General features: G+C 46.2%; 1 protein-coding gene across 20 annotated transcripts in view; it reads left to right on the top strand.

The window, feature by feature from the left end:
* Nucleotides 1-21,121, top strand: part of RERE (arginine-glutamic acid dipeptide repeats) — a 1,190,399-nt gene extending 1,169,278 nt beyond the window's left edge. For all 20 annotated transcript variants that reach the window (XM_085609712.1, XM_085609701.1, XM_085609709.1 and 17 more), the window contains one exon: nt 19,006-21,121. In XM_085609712.1, the coding sequence (XP_085465838.1) occupies nt 19,006-19,039 (34 nt within the window). In that variant the 3' untranslated portion in view covers nt 19,040-21,121. The remainder of the gene's footprint in view (nt 1-19,005) is intronic.
* Nucleotides 21,122-23,047: the final 1,926 nt, after the last annotated feature.

Below are 23,047 nucleotides of genomic sequence, written 5' to 3'. Positions count from 1 at the left end.
CACTTCCACATGGTCACTCTCCAACAGGTGCTACCACTCCTTAAACAAGGCGACTTTCTCTCAACTCTGGATTTAAAGGATGCCTACTTTCATATTCCCATTCACCCCGCTCACAGGAAATATCTCCGGTTTGTAGTAGACGGTCAACACTATCAGTTCAAAGTCCTCCGGTTCGGGGTGACCACAGCACCCAGAGTCTTCACAAAGTGCCTCGCAGTAGTAGCAGCTCACTTACGAAGACAACATATTCACGTGTTCCCTTATCCGGACGACTGGCTCATAAAAGCCAAGTCACACAACAGCTGTGTGCAACACACGCACAAAACAATCCAGTTGCTTCACCAATTGGGATTCACGGTGAACCTCACCAAGTCCCACCTCCCCCCATCCAGCACACAACAATATCTAAGAGCTACAATAAACACTTCAAAAGCTCTAGCATACCCCAACCCAGTCAGGATATGCAACATAGAAGCTCTAATAATCACAATTTCAGCCTCAACACTCATTACCGAGTGTTCATGCAGTTAATCGGGATGATGGCCTCTTGCAGTCTCATCGTCCCTTATGCAAGACTCCAAATGCGTCCCTTACATGAGTGTTTGGCACGTCAGTGGAACCACGCTGAAGGTCAGCTAACAGATCTGGTGTTGGTGGACAGCCGCACACATCACTCTCTGCAGGGGTGGAACACACAAAACCTTTCCAAAGGGCGGCCGTTCCTCAACCCGGTTCCATAGATAGTGCTAACAGCAGACACATCACTTACTGGCTGGGGAGCTCATTTTCAAAACCATACCATTCAGGGCATATGGACCCCTCAGCAAAAACAACTCCACATAAATTACCTGGAATTACTGGCAATATTTCTGGCATTAAAATCTTTTCAACTCCATCTGGTAGGCAAAGCTGTCCTGGTCTGTACAGACATGACAGCAATGTACTACATACAGAAACGCAAGTGTCCGCAAGAGAGGATGTCACAGCTGCGGGCTCTTCATTTTTCGTGTTGATGTTTACTGGATCCTCCATTCCTGTTTCAGAGCCTGCCCTGCAGAGTCGGTGGCCCCAGCAAAGTGGAGAAACGTGTGGTGATTTAACGGAGGGGCATGACTCGCTCGATACCTCACCAGCCCATTGGATTTCCGCAGCGATTTGGTGATGGCGATAGAGAAAGGGAGACGAAGGAGGTGCTTCCTCTTTCCGACACTGTTCTTTCTTCTTGAGCAAACAATTCAGTGTGTGGCAACAAAGAGCACTAAGCTTGTAATATTTTAACCCGATTGCATCATGCAAATACAGAGGATTTTCCGCGATACTGAACAGTGGTGCATTCTGGGTAATGTGGTCTGATTGAGCCACAAGACCACTGGGACATTACGATACTCACCTGTGAACAAGGCGCATGCGCGCCGAAACGCGTAAGGTTTAAGAGTGTAGCTGCCATGCACAGACCTAATAAAGTGTCCGGAAGAGAGGATGTCACAGCTGTGGGCTCTTCATTTTTCATATATATATATATATATATATATATATATATATATATATATATATATATATATATATATATATATATATATATATATATATATATATATATATATATATATATATATATATATATATATATATATATACACATACACATACACATACACACACACACACACACACACACACACATATATGTATGGTCGCATTTTGGAGAATGCACCTAGGGCAAGGTATGGAACCCTTCCAATTTTTGCCCTAGTTTCAAGTCCAAATAGCTCTGGAGCTACCACCATGGCGTCTGCAATGTTTACCTATCGGCAGCCCTCGACTAGGACTCCAGCAGCGCTGGTTGTGCTTTCTGCTGCAATAAGACCCTCCCGGACTGTAGACACCAGCAGTGAACTTACTATAAGATGTATCTGAAAGAGACTATTAGTTATAGATTCCTTACCTTAGAATTACCCCTAGGCGTCAGACTGGATCTGGAGGATTTTTTTCTCAGCAGTACCCCTGCGTGTCGGTTGGTGGCGTCGGTCGACTCCGCTTTCGTTGTTGGCATCGTGATCACCGGAATGGCGTTGCGGTATCTACTTAGACGCAGCCCCTGCATGCTGACGTCAGTTATTTCTTTTTCCGCGCCATCCAGCGCAGATCTGGAGAGAGCGTGCCCCTTAGTCACTTTTGACAACTCTTTTTTTTTTTTTTACTTTTTTCGACATATTTTTGAGTCTTTCAACTCCTGGTGCACAAGGAATGTGCTGTCCTTGGACCGGCTTCAAGCCTTGTGACTCCTGTCACAAATTAATGTCAGTCACGGATTCGCACCACGTGTGCCTCTGGTGCCTGGAGCGTGACCTCGACCCAAAGTCGAGCTCCGACTGTCGGGCCATGAACCCGAAGCCTTTGCGAGAGCGATCCCAAAAGCTTCTGGAGGCCCGGCAGTCAACTCCGTGCCACTCGAGGTTCCGGTCGAGAGGGAGGTCGCGGGACCGGCCCCAGAGCCATCACCACTCTTCATCCAAGTCTTCGTCATCGTGTAAGTCAAAGCACAAAAAGAAGTCAAAGCGTTGTCGCTCTAAACCGTCTGTCTGTTTGTCGGCCGATACGACACGGGACCCGGAGCGTCGTCGCTGTCCAGCTCTGCCTTCGGAGCCTGCTTCTGGGACGGCTCCGTGCCTCTCTCCTTTTGTGGGAGCCGAAGCGTTCCCTGCCCAGCTCGAGCTTTCTACGAAGTGCTTCACTGCATCTTTGTTACCAACAACAGGGGCGGCCCAACACACCTGAACCAGGGGCAGTAAAATGTATTCCTAACAAAGGTTCAAGAAGCAATTTGCTTAAAAATACATGGTTAACACACAAATATCTAAATCATAAGCAAAACGAATAATCAACACTTTAGTGGAAAAAGGGAAGAGAATGAAATAAGAAGGCTCATATGCAGAAGAACAGTCACTATAAAGTTATTATAAATGTATTACAAAATCTAAAACAGCTAAGACAATAACGCTCAAAACAATGTGCTGGTATACAAACAATACAAATCACAAACCAGACAGGTGGCAAACGAAAAAATACTTTTTTGTTTGATGTTAGGAATGCATATCACTGCATCTTTGGGCAGACCGACTCCACCAGCACGCCTTTGTGCCCGACGGACTCGGTTGGGGGCCCTGGGCCTTCAAGGTCGGCTGCTTTGAAGCCGAAGGGTCCCGAGGATCCAGGCCTGGGTCTGGATCGGTGCCAGTCGACCTCACGGTACCTTCCCCGGTGCCGGCTGTGCCCCTGGCCAGAGTAGACCCCAGGTTCACCCCCGACTTGAACACTGGTACCAGCGCCGGCTGGTACTTTTGTACCACTGTTGTTTACTGGGGTTCCTTTCCACCCTGAGTGGCACCTAGGGGAAGGTGAGGAGGACTAGGAGGGGTTCTGTTGACCCTCTGGCAGACCAGCTGGAAGAGCCGTACTGGAGTGAAGCCAGTGGTCTCGATACGTCCCCAGACCTTGGTATGCTTTCTCCCCCTACTATGGCTATGGAGGAGGGAGCCTCCTATGCTGTGGTGTTGCGTAGGGCAGCCGAGGCCCTGGGCCTTGAGCTTCCTGCGGTGGCAGTCAGGACTAACCTCCTGACTGAGGTGTTTCAGCCAGCAGCAGCCTCATCCGAGCCCCTGCTGCCTTTCAATGAGACCCTCACTGACATCCTACTGGGCTCTTGGTCCAAGCACAGCACAGGGTTCCCTGTGGACAGGATAATTGCCCAACGCCCCCACCTGGCTCCGAGCGACCCACTTTTCCTTTCCCAACACACTACCGCTGAGAGCTTGGTGGTCCAAGCCTCATCCTCAAAAGCTAGTGCATTCCCTACAGCACTCTAGGAGAGGGAATCCAAGAAGCTGGACCACCTTGGGAAGATGTTTTCTCCCGCCAGCTTAGGACTGCGGTCGGTGAACACCGCATGTCTCTTGGCCCATTACACACACACGATTGCGCTGGTGCTGCCATAGTGCCCGGAGGAGGCCCGGGCCTTGCTCACCCGAGCTGTTGCTGAGGGTCAAGATGCAGCAAAGTTCACCATCCAGTGTGGGCTGGATACTACCGACTCGCTGGGCAGAATGGTTTCCACATCGGTAACCCTGAGGCGCTACACCTGGCTGAGGACCTCTGGCTTCTCTGCGGATGTCCAATCTACTCTTTTGGGCATGCCCTTTGATGGCTGTTGCCTGTTTGGCGACAAGGCGGACAACGCACTCAAGCACTTCCAGGACTCTATGGCTATAGCCAGATCCTTGAGCCTCGCAGTCGCTTCTCGTCCCATGCAGTCTGCCTTTTGCCCTTTTTGTGGCTACGAAGGGGTGCCCCACCACGTTCCACCGGGAGCCAAAGGCCCGCACAAGCTGCCCAACCTCTGCGCAGCCGGAGACTTGGGACCCAGCGCCATGGGTCTGGGGGCCAGAGGGCGGACCAGTCCACCACTGCCCTCTCTGCAGCAGCCTCAAAACCTTCCTAGTCCAACTTTTCAGGGCCACCAGTTGCCAGTGGGCAGCAGGATTCGCCATCACCTCCCCCACTGGCACATCATCACATCGGACAGGTGGGTTTTGCAGATAGTCCGAAAGGCCTACTCCTTCCCCTTCAAGACTACCTCTGCCTCCATGCCACCAGCATTCCATCGCATGTCGGAGTAGGTCGTGGTTGCTACTCCCCCTACTTCCTGGTACCCAAGAAGGACAAAGGCCTGTGTCGTATCTTAGAACTCAGGGACGTCAACCACTTCCTCTGGAAGGAGAAGTTCAAAATGTTGACATTGGCTCAGGTCCTATCTGCCCTTGACCCTGAAGACTGGATGGTAGCGTTGGACTTGCAAGACGCCTATTTCCACATCCCCGTCGTGCTAGCCCACAGGCATTATCTATGGTTCACGGTAGGCCACGAGCATTTCCAGTTTAACGTGCTCCCCTTTGGCCTTACGAGTGCCCCTCGGTTGTTCACGAAAGTGATGGCGGTGGTCGCAGCTCATCTGCGCAGATCAGGGGTTCCAGTCTTCCCCTATCTCGACTACTAGTTGTTGAAGGCGAGCTCGCCCCAGGCTGTCCTCTCCCACCTCCAGACTACGGCGGATCTCCTGCATTCACTGGGGTTCACAGTCAATGTGCCGTAGTCACACCTGAACCCCTCTCAGAAGTTCCTTTTCATCAAAGCGGTTCTGGACTCAGCACAGTTTCAGGCTTATCCTCCCGAGCAGCAAGTGCGGGATATTCGGGCTATGTTACCAGTGTTTCAGCCTCTATCCCGCATTTTGGTGAGAAGGACCCTGAGGCTGCTGGGCATCATGGCCTGCTGCATCCTGCTGGTTGATTATGCCGGGTGGCATATGCTGGCTCTGCAGTGGGACCTGAAGTTCCAGTGGGCCCAACATCAAGGGAATCTGTCTGATTGCGTCCAGATCTCGAAGTGCACTGCACACCAATTGTAGTGGTGGCTTACGGACCAGGATTGGGTCGAAGGCAGATCCCTCTCCCATCCTCAACCAGAGTTCACAGTGGTGACCGATGCATCACTCCGGGGATGGGGCTGCCACATGAGGGAGGCGAAGATCAGAGCCCTCTGGTCTCCGGCGGAGTCCGGGCTCAACATCAACCTTCTGGAGCATCCGGCCGATTCGTCTTGCACTCAAGGCATTCCTTCCCTCTGTCCGGGGAAGAGTAGTGCAGGTGTTCAAAGACAACACCACCGCCATGTGGTACTGCATCAAACAAGGTGGGGTGGGCCCTCCGCTTCTGGACATGGCTGGAACATCAGGGCATATCCCTTGTGGTTCAACACCTGGCAGGTTCTCTGAACGCCAGGGCGGACGAACTCCGGTGCATGATGGATCACGAATGACGTCTTCACTCAGAGGTGATGCAAGGTCTCTTTCAGCAGTGGGGCGAGCCTTGGTTAGATCTATTCGCCACCGAAGAGAACACGCAATGTCAGCAGTTCTGCGCGTTGGAGGCACTCGCTCGGCGACATTGAAATTAAAGTAACTCTTCATCCAGACACTGGCAAGATCCTTATCAAGCATACTGGAACTGCTTTGATTCCCAGAGAGGTGTAATTTGGCCTTTGAAAAGGAACCTGTTTCGACGACTCCACGCCATGTCCTATAAGAGGGTTAGCAATTATCTATTAGCCCTCATTTACCTCTGCCACCTCTATCTTCTCCCCCTCACAAGACACTTACACCGACCCTGGCAGTCCTTATTCCCCACAGGTGCCATGCAATGAAGCCTTCATGCCTGCAGAGTGGTTAGACCCATGGGAGGACTGTGTGGTTGATCCCCATACCTACATTGACTTTGAGCCATATTCAGTTAAGGCCACTCCACCCGATAATTCCACCGCCTGCCATTTAGTCATTGAGAGGGCTACCCATCACCACAATGTAAAAATGCTTGTGGTGCCAGATGCATGACTTCCTGCTGTAGACACTGTCCAAGATGGAGATGACACTCCAGTACGTTCCCTGTTAAAGGGACTGATAAGGCCGGACACTGATATCTTGAAAGCGCCCATAAAGGTTGTTACATCTAGAGTCGAAACATTTAAGCCCACTCCTGACTACCCTATCTAAATCTGGAGCCAGGTTCCTTCTGACCCTTCTGGTCATGTGTACCGCACATAATAAAGCATTGATGCAGGCAATAGGGGATGACTCTTCCCCTGATAAGCCTAAGCCCACAGGCAAGCACATATCGCTGAAGACTGCCTCTCACTGGCACTTTTCCAATTCTGTGAGCTTCCTCTCCTGGTACGATCACCAAAATTGATGGGCGCTCATAGAGTACCTCCCAGAGGCCCACAGTAAGTGAGGTCACTAAATAGGAGCTGAGGGCTAGGTAAAATCAGGTGCGCCCTGGACACAACAGATACTGTTGCCAGGCGCATCAGCATCCTTTTTCACAAGCATGTCTGGCTTAAAAACTCCTGATTCCTTAAATTCACTTTTGATAGTTAGCAGCTCTTCAGTACCCAAGTCGATCAGAATGCTAGAGATGATCAAGGAAACTTAACATTGCAAAGTTCCTGGGTGCCCTCCAGCCCCCTTGCCCTAGGTCTGCCATATGCAGACTGCAAGGCAGGGGTGGTGCCAAAGCTGCGGCTTTTGGTCAGGGACCACCCTACGATAACAGCCCTTTCAGTAACCCCTGTGGCCCAAGACCTTCCAAACAGGCTGCAACAAGGGTGACAGCTGTGGTAATGGTGGCTCCAGTAGAGCTATCTCTTCCAACTACATCGACTTCCAATCCATACATCCCATCGCCCCCCAGATCACATCACCTATTGGTTAATGGCTAAGGTTCTTTATTCACTGTAAGGATATCACCTGCTTGCCCCCACACCAAAGTTGGTAACCCTGCAGGACCTCATCCTGCTGCCTTTCCAAGTGGACATCATGTCAGCGCTGGATATTAGACTCATACTTTCACCTTCACGTCACCACCGGTACCTGTGCTTCACAGTAAGTGGACAGCACTACCAGTTCAAGCCTGTCAGTAGTGACAGCGAACCTCCACAGAAACGTCCTACATTTCTTTCCATAGTTTGACATTTGGCTGATCAAGAGCACCAGCAAGCAACAATACCTACACAGATGTAGACAGCGATATCCCTACTACCCAGGTTATGTTTCCCCATCAACATAAAAAAATCCCACCTCAGCAGATCTAGCCCTTCTTGGGCTCCATTCTTGTTGAGCTCCATTCCAAGTGTTGTCACTTTGAAAGCATACCCCAACTAACAAAAGCTGATGGCATTCCACCATCTGCTATAAATCACAACAGAAGCTTCTCCCTAATATAACTTTTCAACTTGGTAATTCATCCAAAATTATAAAGATTCCATAGACCAATTAATTACCAAAATGTATTATCAAAAAAGTACAGATCATATAAATCATTTCATTTTCAGATATCACAAATACAATAAATACTTCTACATGACAGGAGCCCCACAATTAATGTAGATGAGGAATAACAAATTGCAATATACAGTTCAACAAAAAACAAAGGGAGAAATTGCAATACAAACAACCAACAAAACAATAGTGAAGACTGCACATAACATCATAATACACAATAATGAATACAAACTACACAAAAGATAGAAATGCGCCGATGCGCGTTTCGGAAAGGGTGATGTAGACTAAAAATTCCTTCATCAGGGCGCTGGAGAAAAGACAATACATCAGTAGCCACAGGCCATCTATGTCACGTACACTGTAGATGAATGTTCAAAATCGGGCTCAGTGTCGAGTAGACATTGAGTTTTAGGTCTGTGGGACAATAAATATACAATGCATTAAGCATAAGCGGAGCATGGAAAAAAGGAAACCAATAATAAGTCCAAAATAACCCCATTAGAAAGACATAGTATCTCAGAAAAGTCAGACTGATTTAGTATAGTTCGTGAATTAAACAAAAAAACAAATTATGACCGAATATCATGAATAAGTGATAAGATTCACCAACCCCAATCACCAATGAAAGAGAAACTAAAAAAGTATAATAAAGAATTGAAAAATAACTGAGTTTAGATAAATAACCACTATACCTGTTCAATATAAGAACCACTATTTACATTGGACATGGAATCATGAAGTCATGACGTTCCATTTCACAGGGCCGATGGCTGCAGAGTAAGGAAAAATAAAGGCGAGAGATCAAATGAGTGGAACCTCCGGATAGCCTGGTGATAGAGGTACAATATCGTACATCAATCTCACAAGATATGAAAACTATGGAATGAATCCACGTTAGGTCGGAATACAAAACCGGCATAAGGGTATACAAGAGGACTCGCCATAGAAAATAAAAGCGAACCAGATCCAGCGAGTGGATGGCACTGCTCCACGCGTTATGAGATCACAAAACTAGAAAGCCAAAGATAGATATATGGGTGAAAATATTGGACCCAGAATGGGCCTACAAGTCACTAACGAATTGTAGATAGTGAATAAGAACAAAACCAAACTTACATGTGTGCCCAGCCGGGGTTAACTAAGAGGCCTACCGTGTCAATTCTTGCATATGTATAACCCTCCTAAGCACGGTGAATCGCACGAAACTGGGGAACCAAGAAATATTAAAAAGGAATGCTTAAATCCCTTTTAACCTGTCAAACCTCCAGTAAATAAATACATACCCAACTTACATGTAGTGCCCCACCTGGGGTTTACAGGGAGACCCTGCACTTAGGTGCAAAATAATTCAATGGGTTCTTGATAGTTTAAAATCAGTAGATTCAAAACAAAACTCATTAGTGTTCGAGAATCTGAAACCAAAACAACACAAAAGACTTAGTATAGAATTCTGATACGAAACGGGAATGCCACTACTCTAAATGTCTAGAGGCTTAGGAGTCTACGTCCCCTGGAACGGTACTTACAGACATTCTTACTACGAGTGGATGAAAATGCAGGGGCCCGTCTGCAATACGCAAAGTCCGTAAGAAAATAAAGGCCTGAATCGTGAAGTTATGTACATACCGCGTCCCACCCGATTAAGCTGCTGAGAAAGAAATGCAGCGCACCTGGGACTGTGTGGCATACAACGCGAACTAGCAGTAGTAAATGGAAAAAACTAGCGCCATGTTGAAAGAATATCCATGCCACGTAGGCAGGAGCGACAGTGTCTGAAAGCTATACAATAAAGGAGCGGCCATCTTGGAATGGAATACATGAATTTGGCTGCAGTCTCCTTACATTGTAATATTAAAAAGAATAAACAATGAGTATTACCAGAGTCTGATTTCTTAAGGGGAAACCATTATAATGGTGCTTGCGATAACCTAAATAACGCGGTGCACAGGAAAGGAACTGCTCATAACCGGGGTAAATGAGGAAACATTTTTTGGGGAAAACAATGGCCACATGACAACTAAGAATTATAAAGATGAGAATATTAAAGACCCACAAATGGCCTATTGATAGGGACAGGCCTGTCCCCAAAGAACTGTTTCAAAACAGGCAGGAGAATGAAAATACATTCCTAAAAAAGTAATTGCAGTAAAGCGTTTTCCCAAGGAATGTGTTCGTTGAGACCATTTTTCACCGTTTGGAGAGTAAAAATCCAGAACACTTCTCTTTTACGTCTAAGACCATCAGTGTTTCCATCTTTAAGATGATGGATCTTCTCAAGAATTATCCATTTAAGATCTTTTACAGAATGTTGATATTCATACCAATGTTCAACTAGGGGAGCACCTACCCGCCTATTTTTAATGGCTGATTTATGCTCACGGAGTCTGACTCGAAATTCCCTACTGTTTTCTCCCACATAGCCCTGTGAACAGGGGCAGAGTATGAGGTACACCACTTTCGAGGTCCTCCAGTTGGTCATTTCTTTGAAGTAGAATTTTCGTTTGCCCCATTGTAATTCTGCTGATACGATAGCAAAATTGCATGCGTGGCAATTGCCACATTTATGTGTACCTCTGATAGGGTCACTCCCTGTAATAGACCTTTGAGTGATCTCTGTTCTCTGGAAGCACAGATTTGACTAATGCATTACGAAGATTACGATTTCTGCGAAATGCAAAAGTTGGTTTGGGTAAAGGATCACCTTGATTCCTAGAATTAAGAATATGCCATTGTGAATTAATCATATGTCGAAGTTTGTTATTGATGTTCGAGTGTCGAGTGACACATACTAACTTCTTCTCTTGATCATTGGGCTTGCTTTGAAGAAGATCATCTCTGTTGTAATATTTTGCTCTTTTGTAAGCATCCCTAATGAGTCTATGCGGGTATCCTCTGTTCAAGAGTTTATTTAACTGTTCAGCATGTAATTCGAAGTTCTTGATATTAGTACAGTTTCTACGTAAACGCAGAAATTGACTGAAGGGTATGCTGTCTTTCTGGCTTCGTGGATGATAACTATCATAGAGAAGAAGCGGATTTCTTCCAGTAGGCTTGTTGTACAATGAAACCTCAATCATGCCGTCAGTGTTTTGAATCCCAATATCCAGGAAATCAATCCTTTCTTTACTGATATTGGGACTGAATTTCAGGTTAGGATCGCACAAGTTGATCCATAGCAGAAATTCTGTAAGGTGTTCTTCAGGGCCCCTCCAAATAAAGAAAATGTCATCGATAAACCGATGCCAATGTAAGATGTTTTCGTAAAATGGTGCGATTTCATTAAGGATGAATTGTTCAAAATATTGGCTACATTTGGGGCGCAAGCCGCGCCCATACTGACACCCTGTATTTGTTTATAAATAGATTTATCAAATTCGAAGTAGTTTTCCTGAAGTACTACTGTGAGACATTCAAGGATAAATAAACGGTCATCCTGGTTATCACTTTTCTCCAGGGCCTTTTGACAGCTTCAAGTGCTCCTCTCTGGGGGATGTTAGTATATAACGCCTCTATATCCATAGAAACTTACATATCCGTGTGAATGTTGAAAGGAATTCCTTCTATTTTTCCAATCAAATGACCAGTGTCCCTAACATGAGATGGAAGATCTGTTACAAGAGGTTTTAGAAACACGCCCACGCATTTAGACAGTGGCTCTGTCAAAGACCCAATGGTGGATACTATAGGTCTAATGGGTGGTTTAGTGACGTCTTTGTGTGTTTTAGGTATTCCATAGAGGACCGGAATATTAAAAAATGGTCTATTGAGATACTCAAACTCTTGGTTACAGATTGAGCCTCTGTCTAATGCTCTCTGGGTGATACTTAGTATTTCTGATTTGATTCTCTGTTCTGGATAGGTGTTTACTTTCATATAGTGTTCAGGCCTATCCAACATCAGTTTGATTTGCTCTTTATAGTCTAAACTATCTAAAATAGCAATACCACCACCCTTATCACATGGTTTGATGGCAATTTCTCTGTTAGATGACAGGCTCTTGAGCGCTTCATATTCCTCAAGATTCAGATTAAACAGTGGTTTAGGAACAAATTGGCATCATGGTTTGAATTTTGGAGTAGACTATTCTCTCAAAAATGGCCACTTACGGGCCAACTTCTTCCAAAGTGGGAGTGAAGATGGATGATGGACGAAATCCAGTTCTATTCTCATCACTGGGCAAGTTTCTATGCTCAAAATATTTTGTAAGTCTGATCTTTCTGAAAAAAGACTGTCGCGATTCAACTCAAATTTATTTAAGTTGGTACTCGGCACAAAGGATAGCCCACGAGATAAAAGAGAAAGGGACTGCTGATCTACTAAGGCTCCAGATAAGTTAAAAATAGGTATGGGATCAGTATGGGAGGTAGTCCTCACTCTCCCCAGTATTGGTTCCTCCTGGTTTGTAGAAAATGGGGGGGTTCTCTGATTGTTGATAACGTCCCCTCTCTTGGGTTCTGAACCTCACTCTTGTCCCTCGTCGATTCCCTAAATGACCACTTCTAGTGGGACCACCATCTGCTGTCTCGTTCAGACACACCATCCTCTTACTGTAAGGACTGCAATGAAACTGTTATAGACAATGGCCTTCTGCATCACAATAGTAACACATGCCGGACTGCACATGCATGTGCAACAGGAGTGCCTTGCAAGGCAATGGTCTCGGGTGGAAGGGCACTGGGACGACCTAGAGTTGGTAATGGTCAGGGCTCAGTACAATCTGTTTAGCAAGCCCTTTAAATACTCTCTTCCACAGGTGACCAATACCTCTGTCGCATCTCTTAGCGAGATAATCAACAACGATGACTGTATAAAGCACAAGGACCTTCCAGTACAAGGAACAGTACATCAGCTATCTGGAACTTTTAGCCATCCATCCAGCCTTTGGGACTTTTTCCATGTGATGCAAAGCTAGACTGCTCACAAAGGTGCACAACATGACAGTTGTGTATTACTTCCAGAAACCTGGAAAAGCTACCCTCTCCAGTTCTCTGCACTGGCTCAAAACATGATACTGAGCAATGTGCAACTACATTCATTCCACGAGTGGGAAGCCCAGCCAAAAGCTCTGTGGCAGAATACTCCCACAGGAGACGTGAGGGACAAGACGGCATGAGTAAGGCTGCTCCACTTCGGTTGGCAAGAATGAATTTGGCGGGAAGTTATTAATTGTGTATGTATACAAAGTTCACATCACAACATACGCCTAAACATGTGCACAGTTAGTGAAGGCTGGACCTGATGAAAGCCCTTCGCACCTATTAGGGAATTAAATATGGCTGAAACATGTCAACTCCATAATTATTTTACAGTCTTTTTCTTATTTAGTTATCCTCCCACACCAGTTTGTTCGATAACCTTTTTCTTTGTTTATCCTCTGGGGATTCCCCTGATTGGTCAGGGTAGAAGCCACAGTGATGTCTTGCCACACTAGTGTGAGGAGGGGTCTGATAATGAAGCAGGCCATCCCTAGGTGGTTGAGGTCTTTAGTACTTCAAGGAACACATTCCCAGTTCAACCGGGTGGGATTCCTTCTTTGTTGGCAGAAGACATTTGAGGCACTATAACAACTTAATTTTTTATCTTAGTTTCCCTCCGGGCATCTTTGTAAGTCTGCTTTATTTGGAAGCCATGCCTCAAGGATTCCTCCCATTCCCCTTGTGAGATTTCCTCAGTAGCAACTATTTAGCTAATATCTACAAGGCTACCTCCTAGTCAACTCGTACAGGTTCACTAGCACTGCTGTAAATATATACTACCTTGTGAGCAGGATTTAGTTGACATAGCTGTCCTCAGAACTGTTGCTTCATCTGCTCGCTAGCCAGTGCTTCAGGGAGAAACTGCTTTATACTCTATGCAGAGCATGTGTATATACTGCCACTCCTATAACAATTGGAAAATTGAACTTATCTTGTAACCATCTGTAGCATATAGTGTTGTAGATTTTCATGTGCCCACCCTTGTCCACGGAAGCAAGCACTGATCTCAGATGCTTTCCTCACTCTTCCCCTTTACAATGCACGTTACACTCGGTCTTCAACACTGCACTCCACCTAGACCACTCGCCTGCCGAATGGAAAACAATCTGAGGTGAGACGCTGTGCCCTGGTCCATTGCGAACCAAGGATGGAGTCAGATGATTCTTTGTGACTCAAACTTCATCGAAGATAAACAAGTTGCAATCACCTATGCAGAGCATGTGAATCTACAGCACTACAATCTACAAACAGATGGCAAAAGGGTAACATATATGATTGTTTTTCTTATGGATACTTCTAACCGCAGACTCCTCACCTTGTGAATATTCTTCCTGATGTCAGAGCGAATTTGGAAACTCAAGAACTTATGTGCGAATTTGTTCCGCTCTGGATGTGGACAGCAGAGCCTCATATGAGTAGTACTCAGACACAATGATGTCAATTCCTTTCTTTCCATGCTTTCCGATACAAGATCCGTAGCTGTATTCCTCATACCTTTTGGATGAAAATTCTCTTTTTCTGGTGTACAAGGGAAAAATGTCACCTCCCAAAATGGCTGGGTTTAAACCTTGTAGAGACTGTTGCAAACAAATGTCTGTGCCATACCCCCACGAGGTATGCCTGTGGTACCTGGGGTTGAAGCATGATTCCAGAGTCTGCTACGACTGCACCCAGATGAACCCGAAAGCCCATACAGGACTGCGAGGCAAGACTGTACTTCTCCAAACATTGGAGGACTCCACGCTGTAATTGGTCGAAGTCGAAGGGAAGGTCCTGTTCCCCGTGGCAGGTCATCATCATGGTCGAAGTCTTCGGGTAAGTCAAAGAAGCAGCATAAGTGGTAATCCACCCCTTTCCACCCTCTAGAGAGGGTGCAACATGTTTCTCAGTCTAGGTCCAGATCTCTTGATTAAGGGTGGGCGTAGTTCGCGAAGTAGCACTTCGCGAAGCTACGCAAAGTGAAGTTCGCACTACGCGAGCTACGCGTAGCACTTCGCGAACTGCGAAGTAACATGTTCGCACTGTGCAAGATGTTGTTTTCAATGATTGCACAGTGCGGACAAGCAACCGGCACTGTGCAATCATTGAAAATGGCATCTTGCACAGTGCGAGCTGTAGTTTTCTGCTGCTCGAGTAGATTTTTACTCGAGCTGCAGCTTTCTCAACGCGAACTGGTAGTTTCTCATCGCGAGCGGTCGCGAGCATACGCGACCCCTCGTAATGAGAAACCTGACCTTCTCGCGTTGGGAATCTCGCCGGGAGGTTTATTTTCCATGCTCGCGATCGCGAACAAGGAAAAAGTCTCGCCAGGATGTCATTTTGCTTGCTCGCGGTCGCCAACTTGACGTTGAGGACCGCGAGCAAGCAAAAAATGACCGCAGCACTACGCAACACTACGCTACGCGTGTTCGCACTGTGCTACGTGCAGTTCGCGTAGTGCGAAGTAGCGCGAACTTCGCAAACTACGCGAGCGTAGCGTAGTGCTTCGCCCAGGCCTACTCTTGATGAGCTGATTCCAAGTTTGTTCCAGATGCAACCTGAATTTCCTAAAACATCAGCAAATAGAGGCCTTGGGGGAGGCCACCCTGTGCATATTTGGCAATCCTCCAGCTCCTGTGGTGCAACTTTGGGCCCCAAGGATCCGAAGAGCCCTCCACTCAGAGTATTGCAGACTGGTTCTCCTTCAGCAGTGTCTGTGTTTCTGGAAGCCACAAGAGGTTCTGCAACAGCTATAGCCAACCCTTCCAACTCTGACACTGTACCTTTACTTCACGCAGAGCACATACTCTGCATCAGCTCATTAAATAATTTGCTGACTAGGTCTACGATGAGAGGGATGAAATCACCCCACAGTATGATGAGGACAATTGGTATGCCCAATTATAGCATGCCTGTTGTCTGGACACGCGCTCCCAATCCTCCCCTTCCCCCATACCCACCCCCAATTGACTTGGCGTGCCTCTATCCATGGTCCTGCCACAGAGTAGAGAGCATCTTTTGCTTTGCTTATGAGACGGGCTGTGGAGATCCTTTACCTCCAGCTCGATACAATGGAGATTAAAGTAAACCTACTGAAGGAGCTTCTCCAGCCTGGCCAACAGCCACTGAGCCTGTCTTGACATTTAACAAGGCCTTAACAGACACCCTGTTAGGCACTTGGGCAAAGCCATGCTCTGAGGGCCTAGTAGTTGGCTGCAATAAACTGGCACCCAGTGGTCCTCACTTCTTGACCAACACCCTATGCCAGAGACTCTGGTGTTCCAGACATTCACCAGCAGAATCAACCCTAATGCCTTTACTATGACTCCTGAGCATGTCTAAACACATGGAGACCTTTGACAAGCTCGTGGTATCTTCTGCTAGTCTTACTTTGCGCTCAGTCAGTGCCAGCTGCAGTTATGTTATATGAGATGCGATTGGTCCACTCCTGCCAGCAGTTCCGGATGATCTACGGGCATCTTTAGCCCAAATCATGCTAAACTAGTGGGATGCAGTTAAATTAATTGAGCCTGGCCTTGACACGATTGACTGCTTGGGACGCGCAAGGGGCATATGTCGGGGCCCACAGCATTGAGCAAGCCACTCCTTCCTGACCCACCCACCTTCCCGCCTTCAACCAGGCATACCCTTCTGCTTTCTCGCAGTGTGAGAAGCAGAAACATAAAATGGTACTTAAAATACAATTTTATGTTTCTGCTTCTTGCACTGCGAGAAAGCAGTGGGGCGATGCTCCTCCGCCCTAATGGCGGAGCCACCCCTGTGCCTGAATTATGTCTATGATCAACTCCTGCCAGTAGTTCCGGATGATCTACGGGCATCTTTAGCTCAAACCATGCTGGACTGGTGGGATGCAGCAATATTAATTGGGCCTGGCCTTGACACAATTGACTGCTTGGGACACGCAAGGGGCATGAGTATGGTGCTTCTGTGCCATGCCTGAATTAGGTCTATGAGCTTCTTCAGGGATATCTAGACATCTTTAATGGGCATGCTATTTGCTGGTCGTCACCTCTTTGGTGAGAAAGCAGACTCCACTCTGAAGTGATTTAAAGAAAGTCGTGCCACAGCACGTTATTTAGAGCTGCCTGCTACCACAAGGCAATTTCCTCATCAGTTTTGCCCCTTTGTGGTTACCATTCTGGATACATTCCCCTCAATACCAAATCCCACCAGGAGCACAACAACCATCTCCACCCGTACGTCACTAAGGCCACAGCTCCAAAACACAACATACATGGTATCGGGGACAAAGTACTGCCCAGCCCCCTGCCCCTCCGCAACTGCAAAACCACTTTAGTGTGTCCTTTTTGACATACACCCACCCTGTAGGAGGCAGGATCGAACATTTTCTCCAAGAGTGACACACCATCACTTCGAACGCATGGCTCCTCAAACTTGTCAAAAGGGCTATGCCCTCCCATTTCTTACTCCCCTGCCACATCTTCCACCCCATCAGCGTGGCTGACGGAGGAACACATGTCCGTTTTCAGCAGGAAGTACAGACTCTTTTTGCCAAAGGAGCCATAGAGCGGTTTCCAGCCTCGAAAGTATAAATTAAATGTTAAACCTGCTATTCCTGGTGTTGAAGAAGAACTGAGGAAAATGCAGACTATATATTCTATGCACCTAGTTTCACCGAACCTCAAGTCAAAGGAAATAATACTCTCCCAGTTAGCTTTCCTTATCCTGCTTCCAAACGAAAATGGAAGAAGTGGATCAATTGTGATGAATTATCATAAAAAATTACAAGATGCCTACTCCAGGCCTTACTGTAATCAGTCTGTGAGGGAAGCATGTTTGATTCCCTTGTCCAGTATATAGATCTACATGGTGCCTCCAATTCAAGTCAATCAGTGCTCAGTAAAGTCTGACAAGTCTTTTATCTCATTTTTCAAAGATTAATCTCATAGTCCGAACGTAGCCAGACAAATGTTGTTGATGGACCTACAAGAAGAATATTAAATCTGTGCCCAGGCTTTCAGAACATAGTAATTTGACTTCTTGCTTCTCAAACTGAGGTCATCTGGCTAGCCCCTTAAATTGCATGAAGGTCCTCCGGCAGGCCACAGCTTCTTCTGCAAAGATCTTTTATGCCAAGGGGTGGTAAAGGTTCTTTATCTAGGGCGTCATATTCTCTTCATGTTGTGCCACATCAGGTATTTTCTTACTTGTTAGAGCTTGCAAGGAACAGATTGTAGCCATTATTGTTTATGCACTATTAAAAAACTACTAGCAGAACTCTTGCTTTTTATCAGGGATTTTTCAAAGAATTACTCCGGGTACCCATTACACACATAGGGCCTCCCATGTTAAATGTTCGAAGTTGAGTCTGAACTGCTCATAGGTTTGTCACTAAAGATCCTTTGGAGTTACTTACTAACCATTGTTTCGTTACTTCTGTTCCTTCAGAGGTTGTCTGCTGTAAATGGGTTATTTATTATTACCTAGTAAGGATCAAATAATGTAATGCTTTTATCCAGTCATCCTTTCCATATAGTTGTTCAGCTAAAAGCAACCATTATTAAAATAAAGGCTTGCTAGATGGCTCATTAGCTGCATAAGGCTGTGTTAATTTGTAGACAGTACTCTGCTGCCAGACTGAATTGCAGCACACTAGACGAGAATCGGAGTGGGAGCACTGTAGTTTGATATCGCAAGACCACACTTAAAGAAATCTGCAAACTAGCATCTTGGGAAACTCTGCAAGCTTGTAGAGCCTAATTGGTCTGATATAATACCAAGACAGTGGTGCAAGTAGAACAGGTGATCTGTATAGAGATGTTTATTCTGTTGAATATTCCAACTTCTCTGGTGAGCCTTTTCAGTATGATTGACCTACTCTTTATATAAGAATGTAACGTGACTGCCAGTGGCAGAGCATAAGACACATCCTCTAATCTAATGAGAGAAACTGAGCCCTAGTGATGTTGAGAAGTCTGCATTTGATATTGTTTAATCCTCAGTGTTTGTTCATTTTTTTACTAAGTGTAATTTATTGTGGGATGTATGTTAATTGACTTGAATAGAAATTAGAAATGCAACTCTTAAGCAAGAGCACCCTGTCTGTTGTAGAGTGTTTGCAGATTGAACTTCCTAAGTTTTACCAATGTCTCCATAATCTCTGCTTTATTCTTTCAGCCGGCTAAAGAAAGAAGGAGATAAGCAGTTATAGTTTTGCTGTGAAGCACTGAAGACAAAATCTTATCCTGGGGAGGCGTGGACAGTTTTGCTGAATTACCCTGTGTGGCATGGACAAGGGAACTCACCAGCCGACTGCCTCTTTGTACTTTCACACTCAAAGAAAACCACAAAAATGTGCCCTTGTACTTGCTTTTCCTTGGTTAGAGAAGGTTCCATAAGGACTGGTTTGCCTCCCCCCTGCATGAAGCCTTCTGCACGGTCTGGTGGACACACGCCTTCCTGCACCCACCACCTTTTGTGAGTGCTAGAACCAGACTGGGAACCAAGCGGAGGCCAGCAAAGAGGAAGTCAGTTTAAAACAAGCCTGTACCCCAAGGCTCTTGTATGAGCAGAGATGATAAACCGTGTGGGTGAATGAGGAGAATCTGGAAAAGACACAAAAACGTGCACCCAACTCCTAATTGATCCATTTTCCTGGTACGGACAACTCCAGTTGGACTGCTGAACACTTATATTTTTTTTACATAACGGTTACTTTGAGATTGCGGGAGAGTGGGATTGTGTCTGCGGGAATCAATTGAAGCCTGCTTTTAAAGCTTTCCAGTTATCTGTATTGTTTGCAAAGGTCACGTTTTTTAATTTTCCTGGCATTTTCCAGACTTCTGAATTAAGCTGTCTTGCAATACTGATTTCTAATGGACTTCTTATAATCTGATTATGTCCTGTAATGACCACCTACTGGGCAGACTGGTTCCTTCCTCCATCCTGTTCATTGCAGGCCTTAGCATAGATGATCCCAATCATTTCCTACCAGTGGTCATCTCCCGTGATACCTCCCTGGGCTGATCTGCCAATTTCTATCTGGCTCTTCTGTCCAGTTCCTTTGATGTCTGCCCTCCTTAACGTATTATGTTTTATGTTGTGTTGTTTACTCTCTCTTCTCCATAGCACCTTCCCAAAAAAGCTGTGCTTTTAGCCTATTGTCAAACCCTTTTTTCCATTTGTGATTGGTACCTATGAAATTTCAAGAGTATATTTTATATTTAAAAGATAAACTCTATAGGTTTCAAGTTATAAACTGCCAATGAACATCCTGTTAGGACGGCATGGTTTTGGGCAGGGTATAGAACTTGTATATTTTATTTAAGTTAAAAAAACAATCTGTGTTAGTTTTGTAATGTAAAGGGTTACTAACGATTTGTACTACTGAAGATTTTATACAGATTTTATTTAAAGTTGGCTTAGATGCATGGCCTGGGTTTTGGCTGAGATCTATTTTCATCTCTCCATCTCCTCTTTTATTGAAGGAGAGTGCTGCCTTGACCATGTCTGCAATGCATTGGAGCACTGAACAGGTCCAGCCAAGAGCCACAACATTGGTGTGACCGTTTTTGTCGAGGCCCAGGTGCCCTTATATTGTGTGAGACGTAATCCTCTTTAATACATATCTCTACTGAGCTGACAAGCTCTTATTTGTTCTCCGATGATCTAAGGGCCCATAGTAGGGCAGCACTCACCTGTCAATGGCAGCACTTAAGCAAATTCAGAATTGCTGGTTCCTTCTTGTAACCTTCTCGTCTCCACACTGTACTACAAAGTAAGGTTCCTGTCCTCAATCCCTCACCCCCCACATTTTACATCTAGATACGATCTCATTTTGCAGATGGTCTTCACCAGGAACATTGTATACACAAAGGATAGAGGTACATTCAGTTGAGGTCTACGAGCAAGGAGCAGGTTTCCTGCTAGTGCACCATCACCACCCTCCCTCCTGACCCAATCCATGGGATGCACATACCCCACTGTTCTAGACTGTTATACATGGTGGTCCATGTCTTGCGACTGTTCTGGTTCACAATATGGATAAAGATTGTAGTTAATCATTCCGGGAGGTGGCGCTTCTATTTGCGCTTGCGAGCCTCCTGTGTGCCGATCTGGGCCAAAAACGAAGTGACTGCTGATGAACGCCGTCGTTTCCTGAGGGCGGATATTGGCAAGGCTTTGATATTTGGGGTAAAACCTGTATCAGGAAGTTCCAATCCCAGTCTGTGTACAGCGTCTGGATTTTCTTTTTGTTTTCTTGTACTATTAAATGTCATTATTTAAGACTTTTCTTTCAGTATATCTTATTTGTGTGTTGTCCTAATTTCTGCATTGGTATTCTGCAAATATGCAAGAGCATGCTACTGCGTTTTCTTTCATTTTAATTTTGGGAAATTTTGAACCACCATGGTAAGCATATTTGTTTAAAGTGTAATGTAGGGTTTCTGATAGTTAGAACAGCAGAGTCTCACCTTAGAACATTTCTCAGGCATTATACTGGATCTGCAAAAACTTAAGTAGTACCTCTGTGCACAAGTAGGTGGCGTTGCTCAGCTTCATATATGATATAGGTGCCACCCTGGCGCGCGACATCAATTACTTTTCGTTCTGTGCAAGAATAACTGTTCCTGAGAGATACCTAGTCATTTTTTGACCAACCTTTTTTTAAAAAAATGTTGTTGACCTTTTTGAGCTTGCTCGCAGTGTGCTAGGACATAGTCTTCTGCAAAACCCTCCGGGTTCAAGCCTTGCAGGGACTTCCACAGGCAGATGTCTGTCATATCCCCACTTGGTTTCTCTCTGGTGCTTGGGAGGGGGTCGGAGCAAGACCCAAAGGTTTGCGTCAAGTGCAAGTCGATGCACCTGAAGGTTATTTGAGAATGGGCGATGAAGCTTCCGGTGGCGCGGCAAAATGCGGCTCTGCACCGCTCCCATTCTCATTCGATCATCTTTACACTCCCAAGACATTCTTGTTGAAGGCTAATGAATCTGTAAAGCACAAAAAGAAGTGTTCTTCACCTTCTCTGCTCTGTCCTTCCAGGCCCCACCCCCGACTCCAGCTGTGGAGCCGACATCAGGGTCCTCTCTGCGCTATCCTGAGCTTCCTGACTCTGGAACGGCGCTCGTCCAACTCAAAAGAATTTGAGAACGCCATACACACCATCTTAGGCCACTGTCTCCCTATGGAGTGCCTTCGGGCCCCAGAGAGCCGAAAGGCGCTCCTGCTGGTTTACCATCACCTGGTCTCCGTCGACACCAGCCAGGCCCCCTGGATCCACCCCGTGTCCAGAGCGCTACCGCAATGGGTTTCTCCTCCCATCCCAGCTTCATCCCTTCCGGTGCCATCTCTCCATCCAAGCTTATTAGCATTCCTATTAGCATTCCTGACACTGACCTGGTGCCACCACAACACATCTCGACATTGATGCTGGTGACGTCCAGGCCTCAACATATTCTGGACTTTCCACCCCTTGACAGGTCCTGTCCTCTTGAAAGAGAAAATGAGGAGGTGGTATATGGTCCCCTGGAGGTCCCTGATGGCGACAACTGGTATGAGGAGTTAGGTGACACCAGTGGCATGGATACTTCCCCAGTCTCTGATATGATTTCCCCTCCGGGCCAGGTTTCGGAGGAAGGAGCATCTTTTGCCACCATGATGAGCAGGGTGCCAGAGGTTCTTTATCTCCAGGGCCAACTGTTGAAGTTAAGACCAATGTTTTGACAGAGGTACTTCACCCTGGGGTATGCATATCTGAATCCATTCTCCCCTTTAACAAAGCCCTTACTGACGTGCTCCTGGGGGCCTAGCCCCGACACTCCTACCAAGTCCAGAGAGGCTCATGTGCACCGACTGTTGGCGCCGTCACACCATGGAGGATCCACCCTTCCTCTCACAGCACCGTTCCCCTGATAGCCTGGTGGTGCAGGCCTCAACAGTGAAGGTTACCCGAAGCACGTTTCCTACAACACCACTGGATAAGGAACCTAAAAGGTTGGACACCTTTAGGAAGCGCATCTTCTTTTCCATCAGCATTGCGATGTGGTCAGTAAACACCACATGCCTCTTGGACTGATATTCGCATGCATTGCATGATTCGGTTGCGCCGTTGCTTCCCATGGTGCCTCAGAAAAGCTGTGCCATCCTCAACCAGGCTTTGTTGGAAGAAAGGAATGCAGCAAAGTTTGCCATTTGTGCCAACTTGCGGCCACAGGTTCC

The sequence above is a fragment of the Triturus cristatus genome, chromosome 1_2 (genome assembly GCF_964204655.1).
Source record: "Triturus cristatus chromosome 1_2, aTriCri1.1, whole genome shotgun sequence".
Taxonomy (NCBI): Eukaryota; Metazoa; Chordata; class Amphibia; order Caudata; family Salamandridae; genus Triturus; species Triturus cristatus.
The sequence above is the reverse complement of the archived record's forward strand: the minus strand, read 5'-3'. Positions and strand labels throughout refer to the sequence as shown.